Source organism: Aspergillus puulaauensis, chromosome 2, assembly GCF_016861865.1.
Source record: "Aspergillus puulaauensis MK2 DNA, chromosome 2, nearly complete sequence".
Taxonomy (NCBI): Eukaryota; Fungi; Ascomycota; class Eurotiomycetes; order Eurotiales; family Aspergillaceae; genus Aspergillus; species Aspergillus puulaauensis.
This window is the reverse complement of record NC_054858.1, coordinates 1,848,930-1,861,783: the sequence shown is the minus strand read 5'-3', so window position 1 is coordinate 1,861,783 and position 12,854 is coordinate 1,848,930. Positions and strand designations below refer to the sequence as shown.

The following is a 12,854-nucleotide window of genomic DNA, read 5'->3' as shown; positions in this document are numbered from 1 at the left end:
CAAAACGTGATGTAAGTTACAGCAGGAGACAACAGAAAACACAAGGAATTTGGGTAATATTGATACTGCCCAGTAATTCCGGCCGATCGCCAGACCCTGACAATTAACCTCGTGGCTGAGCATGCAACACCATAGTGTATATATACTATGTGTAGTATACACAAGTATAAGTTAGTATTACCACCCACTCAATAACTGGACACTGATTCGGCGTATATTTTATGGTTTATGTTGCTCTTGCAGTTATTCCACTTTGTGATAGACGAAGCATTGGACTATTCCTGTGGCTTGTGCTCTTACTGTCACTGGCGATTATATATAACGCTGTACACGGTGTTTTCAAGCGCTAAATTGTGGAAGATTTCGTCCATGACCAATATTGATTTCGGTCCCATGGACAGCAATATATAGAGACATTTGTCGACATATAACCATACTAACTACTATTTAAATATCTTTCTATATTCGCTTGTATGCCATATTAGGATACGGATAGCCTGTACTTCCATGGATGGAATAGTCATTCATGTTCAGGCAGGGAATATCATCAGAGAACGTTTTCGGGTACAAATAGACTTTATAAAGGTGTTATCTTGTTGAATCCAGGTCTGTCGTGGATCTCAGTAGAGTAATACTTAATAAATACTCTACTATCTTCTTAAAGGACTCAATTAGATAAATTTCTAGTTTACTTACTCCTGGTCAGATACTATTTGCAATATAGATAGTATAAGTTTTGTTGCGACCGTTGCCTGTTCCAATTCCCATCGAAATGCTCGGTTGCGTCTCCCGCCACTTCTTGACAGATGAAGATTAGTGCTACCATCAAAGCAACGAAGGTTTACAAGTGGCGTATCCTAACATTAGCAGACGTTGAGCTCAGCCGGGTAGAAAGCCAGAAGCCGATCCATGACAGAAGTTATCCCAAATCTCGCGATGCTGCCTGGATACGAGACCGCAATGTGTATTCAGTCAAATAATTAGCCACGGAAAGTTGCCGCGAGGTCGCGACACTCATTGTTTGACAATTCTCTGGAAATTCGCAGGCCCAGGGATCGGATACGAGCCTGGAACAACGACATTGCTTTTTTTTCAGGACGCCTCTGCCCCGCTTTTGCTTTGGGGGCGAAGAAGTGATGGGTCCAGCTGCCGTGCAGGCTGCTTGTTATTGCTTAATGTTGTGAAGATTTGTCGTTACTTAGTTGTTGGGGTTGGCGAGTACGGAGGTATTGCCGTCTTGGAGGGAGTATTCAGGAACTAGACAAACCGGTATTTACCAGGGTTTGGTACAATAATCATTGTGTTCGTATCCGCGGAGGTAACTGGCGAACGTTCAGACCGTAATCGACGCAGGGATGGCAAGATTTCGACGGAGGACTCGCCCCTGAGGAGTCAGGACTACAGGAACCTTCTTGCGCGAGGCAAGTCATCCGATGAGCATCGGAGATGAGAAAGCCAAAAAAGAAACCCCCGAAGGGAAAGCCGCAGGGAAAGGAATGGCACGCGAGTCGCGAACCACGGCCTCGAAGGAACGACCCAAGAAATTGCTGACCTTAATTTGAATACGGAGTACGAGCCATGAAGAATGAAGCCCTGGGTCAGACAATTCCAGTTCTTCAGCGGAGGAATTTCCCGAATTAGGGTATCGGAAAGGGGCACCGCCAGTCTGGGGGGCCAGTCCGCCCTCCCTGAGCATGGATTAGCCCTGAGCCTGACAATCCCGATCGAACGGTGGAGCTGGGATGATTCGGATGAACGCATCGTCGGAGGCCTTGGCCAAACGGTCGTCGATCAAGATTCGGAACCCAAGGCTCCTGAAGATTGAGCCCTAGCCCCATCGGACGCGAGCACCTCGTTCACTGCAGCGGACAGGGCCATCTGGGACTTGCGAGAGGGGTTGGCAGCCAGGAAATCAAGGAGCGGGATGAGACTGGCAGGACAAACCTTATGACATCTTCTCCAGGACCGCAAGATGCCCGCGACCTGCTGTGTTGGGAGACTGGAGGATATACGCAAATACGCCTCTCGCATCGCAACGACTTCCTAATGAGGAAAAAGGCGTTTGAGGTGATCTTGGCGAATCGTGACAGGGGGTGGTCCAGACATCCTGGAGAGCTCTCACCACGGCCGTCTCCACTCCTTGTCTAAAGCTCGATTGGCCCAGAAAAGTGCCGGCTTATTTTAGCTGCACGTTGGTGGTGCCTGTGGCTATACCAGCAGTGTTTTGGTCCGAGTCGACCGACATCATTTTGCAAACCCCGGCCAATGACCGCTGGAGGAGTCAAGAATTGACAAGCAGAGGCACGATCAGCAAGCTCAGGTGAATCATGATCATCCCTCCTCTCATCAGTGGATTCCAAATCCGCAACTTCTTAATCCTGACCAGTGCAGGAGCGGGCCAGACGCCGGCGGACATCCGGATGGCGGATCGCCGTGGATCCTTTTGGTGCAAGCAGATTGAATTGGACGGTGATCGCTGGGATCGAATATCTCAAACAAGCCCCCTGTTTCCGCGATGAGGCTTTCTCCTGGTCATAAAATCCCCGTTTGCATCTGGCAGGTGTCTCCCGAGTCCCCCTCGTTGCAGGCGGCCTGACTCCGGCGTCGATCATAGTCCTGCTACTTTTGCCTTCTTTGGACTCGCCGAGTCTGATCCAATATTTTAAGGGCTCACAAAACATTGAGCCACGTTCTGCCCCGCAAATTCATGGGCGGACTCAGTTAAATTAGCACTGCGACCACTCGACCTTTATCTGGGTGATCTGAGACGGCCAATCTCCTCTTATAACTGAAAAAATTCCTGATTGGGCATGTCGAATGTGCTCACCTTGGGATAGGCTGAGGTGAATTTGGAACTCGTTCCACTTTGACTTCGGTGGGCTTGTTTTGCTTCTTTTGACGTCAATTTATATAGCCTGGTGACTGCCGCAGTTCCCCTCTCCCCTAGGTATCAGACGTGAAAATTGTTCCACTCTCTTTGATATACCTTAAATACCAGCTCCACTCCTCGCAAGCGAAGTTGCAAGTGCCGGATGGATACTGTCGCCATGGCCTCTGCTTTGGAGTCAGATTATCGAAACCCGTCCCAGTATGCTGTGGAACAAAGCCCTGATTACACAGAGGCACCCTACACACCACCGCCACAATATTATATGATCCCAGCTGGAGGTTGTACCCAAGGTTCGTTTCCCAGGCTATCTTCTACCGTGCAAGCCAACTGACAGGCTACAAGGTGTTCCTTTCGCTCCATACTTCCCGCAAAACCCGATCCTCAACTCTATACAACATGTTAATAATGAATACGACTGCTTTGTGAACGGCGTCATCAGCGACGTACTGATCAGTGTCGATGACGGACCCGGCTATAAGCCACGGTATGACGAAAAGCTACTACACACGGGTCCTTACACGGTACCCCAGAGCAACCTGATGTGGGGATCAGACGTATCCTTTGGGCCCAACGGGTACCATCCAAGCCCGCCTCCAGAATCCCAACTCGACAGGGAACCGGCTCCATTATACGGAATCCGTCCGTTATCACACCCAATCCCAACCCCAACACCAAAGATAGAACCCGAGCCTGAGCCTGAGCTCGAGCCCGAGATGATACCACTAGACAGCCAGGACCAGTCCCCTGAACTGGCGGAGCTGAACCGAGGCGGACTGCAAAATATCACAGGAAAGAAGCGACGAAGACTACTCCATATCATCGCCGAGCGGAATCGACGGCTGCACCAAAATAAGATGTACGAGGAGCTGTACCGAATGGTGCCAGGGCTGGAGAACAGCTCGCGCTCGACGAAGAGAGAGGTGCTGATGCGGACTGCGGACTGGCTGGAGGACTTGGTCGAGGGGAACAAGAAGCTGAAACAACAGCTAAAACACCTCCCTCCACGTTCTTGAAGTGTGTGCACAAGTGGTTGATGAGCCCCTGGCAGGGAGCATGATGAAATGGCCGAGATTTCCTTCTTACGGATGTGCTGGTTCACTACGATTGTCTTTGTATTCTATCATGCGGAAGATACCATAACCACCTACCTAATCTCATATTACCTGATTTACCAAATTCCATGAAACACCAAATAGAAGACCCTGCCTCGGCAGACGCTAAGACATTAAGACATGTGGTGTCAGCCAGTGAGCCACATTCTAAATGCCAGACATCATCAACCTCGCTTGAGCATGACTCGTCCGATCGACGTGTAACCGTGCCGACATCCACTACCCACATAGTGATCATATCTGGGGTATTCGTTCGAATGCGGGGTGTTATAACCAGACTGATCCTGTGCAGTCTTTCCTATCCGAGAAGGACTTGCATTTCGTCACATATCACACACTGCGAGAATAAACCTCGGTTTCAGAAGCCCTATCCTGCACACAGACCCGTCCGGAATGACCCAGACTGCCCTGCATGCACCGATGCAGACGAATTCCGAGAGTCCGAAACCAAGACTCCAACGACTGACTCCAGTCTCGACGTAACAACTTAGTTCTGGCCCTGAGGGGAAATCGAACGGGATCCGTGCGGGATCTTTACCTGAAGAGGCAAAAATGGCAATCAACGGTAGAAACCTTAATATGAAATAACGTTTGGAGTTTGGCATCTCCAACTGGCGGCTTCCACTGTGTTTGCCGAGTGCTGATCGGCTCACATGGGCCCTCACTCTCAGGCTCTCCGAGGCTGTGTGGGTTCTAGTTCCGTCCATGGCATTTCTGTTTTAGGAAGTACGTGGCTTGTCCGGTCCACGGTTCTGTAGATATTATCAGACTTTAATAGCCTTGACTGAAAGGATAAAGAACAGGCTTCCAGATTTTGAAGAAGGGACTCGGTCTATTACCATCTATTGAACTACAAGTATTCTTTGAGCCGGCCCGTATCTAGAGCGATATTCGTCTATACTTCAAATCATCTAATCACCACAGCAAATCCCAAGATCCCGATGCGTTCATCGAACAATCGTCGAAGGTATCTCTCATCAGAAACCTCTCCCTGAATACTGGCCACCAGCGCATCCCCCAGTTCGTCTGAATATGCATCCAGATTCGAAGCCAGCGGCCAAATACACCGTAACCGAATCTGATCCCTATAATTATCCGCTGGCCCAATCTGGACAAAGCGTACCCTGACACCAGGAATGCAAAGCCTGTTCAACGCCCGCACCGAATCAAAATGGTTCAGAAACTTCGAATCCAGCTCCAACTCCCTCAGCCCCGTACAACCCTGCAGAAGCGCCCAGCACGGACCCAGCTCCCCAATATCCATAAAGGTAGCTACGGGCGCGCGAAAGCTAATGGACCGAATCATCGCGCGCTTCTCACTAGGAATCTCCTCCAGAAACTCAGATAGCACCCGCGCCCCCTCAAAGGAAAAGGTATTCTCCTTCCAGAAAACGGGCGCCGCCTCTTCATATATCCTTCGGTTGACTAGTAACCACCCGAGCCCGTCATGGCGCGCACAGAGACAATGCACACCCCTGAGAACGGGACTCCGCTGGTGTCCAAACCGCGACTGCATGTCTGGGTAGCACTCGTCGCAGAAGTAAGGGTTTGTCTTGGGGCGTGCCCACTGGCTGCGCGCGGTGCTGTCGGATGTTTGTTCCATGTGGCTGTGGCCGGGGATTGGGCGGCAGTTTGCGCAGCGCAGGACTGTTTGTGTTTTGTGGAATGTGCGTGAGTGGTGGGTGATGAAGGCGTGGCCGTCGCAGGTGTGCTTGTGGCGGAGGTTGTATTTGCATGGCCGGACGAGGATTTGGCGGTGGATTTCTAGGCGGAGTTCCCCTGGGAGGGCGAAGAGGTGGTCGAGAAAGATGGAGGAGGATTTGAGGGTTTGGGGCTGTTCAGATTGGGCCTTTTGGATGTTCTTGTGGTTGTGGTTGCGATGCTTTGGCCTCTGGCGCAACCGCTGAGCTGGGTCGCGCGAAAAGGGAGTTTGGATGCACACTTCAGACATGGTGGAGTCGTGGTGATGTTGTGTAACTTGTGTTTATTAGTGTTTGCAAATTGCTTTGGGTTTCTCCAGCTTTATCAACTAGGTGGCTTGTATAGATCCCAATTGAGTCATGGGTGATCGCAATCATGGCTGATGAGGCTGTGTATAGTTGGCTGATCAGCGTGGCCAACAAGCAATCCACAGACAGTCTATGAAGGAGATCCTGTTGGCTCATCCGGCTGCGCCTCAAGAGAACCTCGTGTTCCAAGCAGCAGTGGCTAGTGGTTCTGAGAAAAACCCGACACTATCAACTAATGACAAGATATAACCAGAGTTTGCTATATTGAAACTTCTATGGTCAAATGAAGGGTGCGTGTGTATAGCATTTGCTAGTGGAAGAAGAAAGCGGGCCGGTCTGCATGACAACCCATCCAATGATATTGCACTATTATACAAACAGCAAGACAAACACCAGTGCCCTTCGATATCCACGCACCAAATACGCATACGCCTTCTATGAGATGAAGTCATAAATGGTACGGAGATAACCGGTATATTTCCGCCCTTCCGCATCTTGCCGTCAGGACACGAACTTCTCCAACTCCCCGCTAACTCCTACTTCCGGTTTACACCCGAGTGTGTTGAAGTATATAAACCGTGACCATCCCCTCTATTAATTAATCCAGCAGTCTGTTATATAACAAGAATCGATAAAATGTCAATTTGGTTCATCACCGGCGCATCCTCCGGATTCGGGCTCGACTTGGCACTCCTCGCCCTAGAGTCCGGCCACAAAGTCATCGGGACGGTGCGGAACGCAAGCAGGGCATCGGCCGCTGTATCCGCGATCAAGGCCAAGGGCGGCGAAATCGTCGAATTGGATGTCACAAAGGCTGAGAGTATTCCTGGTGTCGTGGAGCAGGCGAATGCAATCTATGGCGGGATTGACATTCTAGTTAATAATGCGGGATATTCACTTCTTGGGGCTGTTGAGGATATGAAGTAGGTCAACATCAACACCCACGTCAGAAATTCGAATGGAAGAGAATGCTGATAACCAACAGAGAAGAAGAAGTAAAACTGCAAATGGAGACGAATTTCTTCGGCCCCTTCCGACTAATCAAAGCGTTTCTACCGACCCTTCGGTCCCGAGGAAATACTACCATCGTCAATATCAGCAGTATAGCCGGACAGGATGCGCAGCCAACATGCGGTCTCTATGCAGCATCCAAATTCGCGCTGGAGGGGTTATCCGAGGCTCTATCTCGTGAGGTTGCCGCGTTCAATATCTCCGTATTGGTCGTCGAACCGGGCGCGTTCCGGACGAATTTCCTTTCCGCGGCGCAGGCTACCGAGACGCCGCTTTCGGAGCCGTATAAGGGGGGGATTGTTGAGACTGTGTTGGGCAAGTTTGAAGCTGCGCAGGGGAAGCAACGGGGTGATCCGGCCAAGGCAGTTAGGCGGGTGTTTGAGGTTGTGACGGGGACGGGGGAGGCTGGGGGGTTGAAGGGGAAGATATTGAGATTACCCCTGGGACCGGACTGCGTTGAGCGGATTGAGGCGAAGATGGGCAGGCTACAGAGTGATTTGGACACGACGAGGGAGGTTGCTCTGGGGACGGACTTGAGTTGAGCTCTAGTTGTAGAAAAATGCCGGATATAGGATATATAACATATTGAACAGGCAATCGACCAGATATGACTCACGTGGTTCAACCTATATTAGCAATTAACAGCAGAAATGCTTAAATAAAGAATGATGTTCTTGTTCAAGACTCATTAATGCTTGGTCTCATTCATGTAGCTGTCTGTCTAGAAAGGCCCTTGCTGTATGATATACGGATCCCCCAACATACAAGCAAAGCCACAACTACACAATGCAAAGACAAGAAAATGTCAACCCTCTAAACCTGATCTGGTTATAATATACTAAATCCGTTAAAGAAGTCTCAAATATCCACATCAAAGACAACAAAATTAATCAAAGACCAGACAGATGTCCTATACTCAGTTCACTTCTCCCCCCTCCCGCGAGCAGCACTATACAAGCTCTCAATATCATCCTTCCACTGCTTCTCATTCACCCGCTTGACGCGGCGGTCATAAGTGATGAGCCCGTTAACTTCACCCTCTACATCCGTCGTCTGTGTCCAGACGGCGCCACTGCACGCGAACTTCTGGATCTGCTCGCGGAGTTCACTAAGAAGGAACCGGCTGCGATAGTTCCAGATCTCGAGATTCTCGTCGATCTCGTATGTTTCTGGGATACTGTCGATGGCTTGTTGGACGTTCCAGAGGCTGTTGTTCATTAGCATTTACGTTATTGTATTTGCTGTTTTGGGGGTATGGTGGTGAGAAAGGAGGAAATGGGACATACTGCTCAAGCGACACATTATGCCCAATACCGCCGAATTCGCCCTGCAGCGCAATCCGCTTGGGATCGTAGGGGCTGGACGCAGAAGACCAGTACGGCGTCCCGCATTGCGCGTTCGCGTAGTGGTGGTTGTCCTGCATACGGTCAGTACCTGAAACATCCGACCGGTCTAGCCCGTACTTTTATAGATGGCTAGACCGGCCTACAGATCAAACTGGTTTTACTTAGAGAGGAATGTGGAACGTACACTAAAGTCGCCCGCGCCGTGGTCGTGCCATCCCGTAACGGCGTTGATCAGACGGGTTGGGTCCAGTTTTCTGACTCGGTCTGTGAGGCCGAATTCTGGCTCCCCGTTGTCGAGCTGGCCCCAGCCTTCGTTGTAGATTACCTGTCATGTATGTTAGATGTTGCTTTGGGAGTGTGTCGTAGAGGCATACCCAAGAGAAGATACTAGGGTGGCTCTTGAGCTGGTTAATCATGAGCTCCAGCTGGCGTGCAAACTCCTCCTGCTGGGCCGCGTCGGGCTGCCGCTGCGGCATAGACGGCATGTCCTGGATGACTAGGAGTCCGAGCTCGTCGGCAGCGCGGTAGAAGAGACCGGGCTCGATTTTGATCTGGAGCAGTCAGTATCCGATAATCGTAAAAAGTGTGGGAGGAGGAAACATACATGCTTCCGAACCATGTTAAACCCTAACTCCTTGAGAACCTTGAGATCGTAAACCATTGCCTCACGAGTCGGGGGCGTATGCAGGCCATCAGGCCAGTATCCCTGGTCCAGGGTGCCAAAGATGAATTTGAATTCGCCGTTGAGGAGAGGGCGCTCGATGCCGTTAATCTTGCCCCTGGAGACGGTGCGGAACCCCGTGTAGCTGGACACCGTGTCCTTGCCCAGGGTCACGGTGATGTTGTACAGGTTGGGTGTGTCGGGAGACCAGACCTTGACGTCGTCGACGGTGAATGTGAATTCCTGGTTTGCGGTTCCGGTGTGGGAGGCGATTTCCTCGTCTCCATTTAGGACTTTGATGTCTACGGAGGCGTCTTTGCCGGACTCGCTGTGGACCGTTACGGTAACTGGGATTGTTAGATGGGTAGAAGGGAGGAGTTAAAGAGAACGCACCCTCGCCGTCCTTATTAGCAGCGACGTCTAGCCGGGAAATGTGCTCTGCTGGGGCGGATTCGAGCCAGACGCTCTGCCAGATGCCGCTGCATGGGGTGTAAAAGATGTGCGAGGGTTTCAACGTCTGTTTGCCCAGAGGGGCCATGGTGCCCTCGGTGTCTGTAGGGTCGTAGACAAAGACGAGCCTGTGATGTTAGTAGGGAAACATGGTACAGACACATGTAGTAGGCTTACAGCTCATTGTCAGCATCAGGGTTGATGTACTTGGTCACATCGACGGTGAACTCAAAGTATCCTCCGCGATGGAAGGCAGCATTCTGGCCGTTGACAAAGACGGTGGCCTCGTAGTCCACAGCTCCAAAGTTGAGCAGCACGCTGTCCTCCCAGTCTTTGGGGACGGTGAAGTTGGTCGACAGCCATGAGTAGAGTGTGCTGTTTGCGTTTGCTTGGAGGCCTGTTCAAATCAGTCTCGTGTTATACAGGCTCTAAGGACAGCCATACCAGAAAGACCACTCTCTAGACATGATGGAACCAGGACCTCTGTGTCGAGAGACTGTCCAAACGGCGGTGTATCCACAGCCCCAGGACCCCCTGCATTCCGATACTCCCAGACGCCATTCAGGTTCTTCCACTGCGACCGCTGCAGCTGAGGCCGGGGATACTCCGGCCAGGGGTTTGTGCCAACCTGCTCGGTCCAGTCCGTTGTCAACGGCGGAGTCTTGGGGGAATACGGAGTGGCAGCAGCGGCGAGGCCGGCCACGGCCAGCAAGGGGAAGACGGCTCTAGCAAGGGAATTTAGAGGAGGCATTGTGTGACATTCCTCGGGGTCTTCCGTCTCGTTCTTACAAGTCACATCGGGCAGTGACCGGCTACTTGTCCGCTCTTTATACCTCCTACCGTCCTACACCCCCCCCACACCTGCGCTTTCGTTATTGTCTTGGACTCGTCGGCTCCGCCGAGCCAGAGTGGGCTCTGGGCAAGCATTCTTGTCTGCTTGTCGGCTTGCCCAGAGGAGGCACAAACGGTACAGACCGGTGCGAAGCAGCACGAGACACCTTCCTCTCCAAGCCCGTCCCCGCACCGCGGTAGTATCGCAGACATCCAAATGACAATCTAGCGTGTCTGCAGGCGCTGTGATTGACGGACAGTAATTCTTGGCCATCTAGCGCGTGGACCCGCGTGGTAGTCAGGCTCAGCGCCCTGGGTCGTGGCGAGGGCAGACAAAAAGCCTCCCTGTCGATCATTATGGGGAAGGGCGCTCGTGACTGGCAACCGCCCAGGAACAAGCAACGATCCGTAAGATTGCGCTGAGACATTTCCACATTGCTGGAAAGGGACAAAGAATGCGTTCCTCGCCTGTGCCGGTGCCACAGTCTGAGCCTGAGGCTGCTGGACTGCCAGCCTGCCACCCCTGCAAGCGATACAGATTACAGACTGAGCCGGACATGCGGCTAGAGCGGAGATCCCTGCTTGGACTGCGATAGGGCAGATGGCCTGCGGGGTGGTTCCGATCATGCGATTCCTTGTGTGAGATTTACCGGATCTTTTTCTTCTTGGGGTTAGGGCTTGGGCTGGGGGGTCGGGGATTCTGCGGAGTATATCCATCGCCATGAGACTGTCTCGTGCAAATTTTGGGCACTCTACGCTATTGGTCTTACGCTCGACCCACGAGAAGTAACAGTGAGATGGAGTAAGCAGAGTAAGTCACTAACTAAGGGTAACGGCTGTGGCACGCGGGGGCCTCGAATTTTCAATCCAGTCAACAAAGCCTTTCCTGGTCTGACTCGACTTGCATTCCTGAGTACTTGGTCCTCCAATAACAAGCCCTTGGCCCTGGCAAGCTAAGCCAACCACGGTACAGCGTGCGATTGTTGTTGTTGGGCAGGCATGCAGCGCTCTTGGATGATATCATGCAAATACCCCAGGCCCCCTACCACACTGCTCTCGCCTCACCGTCTCTTTTCAAGTCCAAGCGCACCGCTTCGGCCCTCACAATCGCCGGGATTTCATCCTGGAGACTGCCCTCGACAGCCTCCCAGCCGAGAAGCCTGCGCGCCCGCACCGTCTTCGCCTCAACCGCATAATTGCCCACGGGTCGGCCAGCGGGCGCCAGCACATCCCTCCCCAGCACACCATCAACCACCACTACTTTCTCCGCTGGCAGCAGTCCAAGCCTGTACGCCTCGCTAGTAATCTGCCGCGCGATCTCGCCCCAGAAATACCGCCCGCTCTCGACGAGGTAGTACCCATCGCGATTCCATGTCAGCAACCCCCTTGCAGAAGTAGACTCGAGGTCGGACCCAGAACTGTCACCGATCGCATCATCGACAAACCGCACGTACAGCCGTGCCAGATCGTACACGTGGACGGAGTTCCAGAAGGTCTGTCCGTCTGCAAGCTGGAGCCCTTGCTTCTGCTGCAGGATGAGTTTTGCCAGGTTGGGGATCTGGTCGGAGCGCTGGGAGATGAGGCCGCGCCCTGTGCCGTAGACGGTCGACGGGCAGATTATTGCTGTCTTCAGGGTGTCGGAGCCTGATGCGAGGACGAACTTGTCGACGTTGCGATGGGGCGCGTCGTCTATTAACATTTAGCAAAGAGGGTGAAGGAAGGAGGCGTAGATTTAGAGGGATGGTTGTACCAGGTAAAGACGTAACCACCCCGATCCCATCCCAGTCGTCGATAACCCTCACCTGCCCGGTCGGATGGAGGTCTGCGCGCGGGTCAAGGAGCACATCTGTCCCGCTGGTATGGATATAGATTCCTCCTCCTCTCTTGTTCAGTCCCGCGACGATGGCCTCTGCAGAGGGGAGGTGGTCGGCGCTGAGCGCGAAATGCACGACGAGTTCGTGTTTCGACACTTCGTCTGCGATGGCGTGCGAGTCGTCAAGACTGGCGAAGAAGAGGTTTATGCTGGGATATGCGGATTTGAATGCTGCTTCGTAGGCTTTGTTGCGCAGGAGGACGGTGATGCTGCTCTCCCAGTCGGGGTGGGCGGACAGCAGGGCGTGGAGGACGTCGCCTCCAACGTAGCCGCTCTATAAGTGTTAAAATATTAAAAATGCTGATATTAAGATTTGTACGTACAGCTCCAGTCAGGAAGATCTTTGGTGCCATTGTTGTGGTGTTGGTTGTCTGGTCTTCCATGCTTATATGCTTACACTCGAGATTACCAATCAGATCGGATGAATTCAGAATGTCGGACACTTATCAGTAATACAAGTATGACAGTTTATAGTCTATAGTATACAGTTATATGTACAGTATATAGTGAATAGGTAGCAGCTCCACGCCTTCTCACTCATTCATGATCTGTCCTTGGCAGATTTATTTCGCGAGAATCTCCTGGATCGCGAATCGCGTTTTCTTTCTTTCTTTATTCTTTTCTTTCAGAACAACACAGGGCCATGGACACACCACCACCCATATACTGTG

General features: G+C 52.0%; 5 protein-coding genes across 5 annotated transcripts; 2 read left to right on the top strand and 3 right to left on the bottom strand.

Moving 5' to 3' along the window:
- Positions 1–3,032: 3,032 nt before the first annotated feature.
- On the top strand, positions 3,033–3,903 carry APUU_20773A (basic helix-loop-helix domain-containing protein; the record flags this gene model as incomplete). The annotated part of the gene is made up of 2 exons (XM_041699451.1): positions 3,033–3,180; positions 3,233–3,903. The coding sequence occupies 2 exons, from the start codon at positions 3,033–3,035 to the stop codon at positions 3,901–3,903; spliced, it is 819 nt and encodes a 272-aa protein (XP_041552535.1).
- A 1,006-nt stretch (positions 3,904–4,909) lies between these two features.
- On the bottom strand, positions 4,910–5,953 carry APUU_20772S (uncharacterized protein; the record flags this gene model as incomplete). The annotated part of the gene is made up of 1 exon (XM_041699450.1): positions 4,910–5,953. One exon carries the CDS (start codon positions 5,951–5,953, stop codon positions 4,910–4,912), a length of 1,044 nt encoding a protein of 347 aa, XP_041552534.1.
- Positions 5,954–6,647: 694 nt separating this feature from the next.
- On the top strand, positions 6,648–7,564 carry APUU_20771A (putative short chain oxidoreductase/dehydrogenase; the record flags this gene model as incomplete). Its single annotated transcript, XM_041699449.1, has 2 exons — positions 6,648–6,934; positions 6,997–7,564. 2 exons carry the CDS (start codon positions 6,648–6,650, stop codon positions 7,562–7,564), a joined length of 855 nt encoding a protein of 284 aa, XP_041552533.1.
- Positions 7,565–7,943: 379 nt separating this feature from the next.
- Positions 7,944–10,230, bottom strand: APUU_20770S (putative hydrolase; the record flags this gene model as incomplete). The annotated part of the gene is made up of 8 exons (XM_041699448.1): positions 7,944–8,229; positions 8,309–8,439; positions 8,553–8,693; positions 8,743–8,919; positions 8,973–9,376; positions 9,423–9,607; positions 9,657–9,876; positions 9,924–10,230. The coding sequence occupies 8 exons, from the start codon at positions 10,228–10,230 to the stop codon at positions 7,944–7,946; spliced, it is 1,851 nt and encodes a 616-aa protein (XP_041552532.1).
- Positions 10,231–11,352: 1,122 nt separating this feature from the next.
- APUU_20769S (uncharacterized protein) lies at positions 11,353–12,536 on the bottom strand (the record flags this gene model as incomplete). Its single annotated transcript, XM_041699447.1, has 3 exons — positions 11,353–11,999; positions 12,061–12,457; positions 12,507–12,536. The coding sequence occupies 3 exons, from the start codon at positions 12,534–12,536 to the stop codon at positions 11,353–11,355; spliced, it is 1,074 nt and encodes a 357-aa protein (XP_041552531.1).
- Positions 12,537–12,854: the final 318 nt, after the last annotated feature.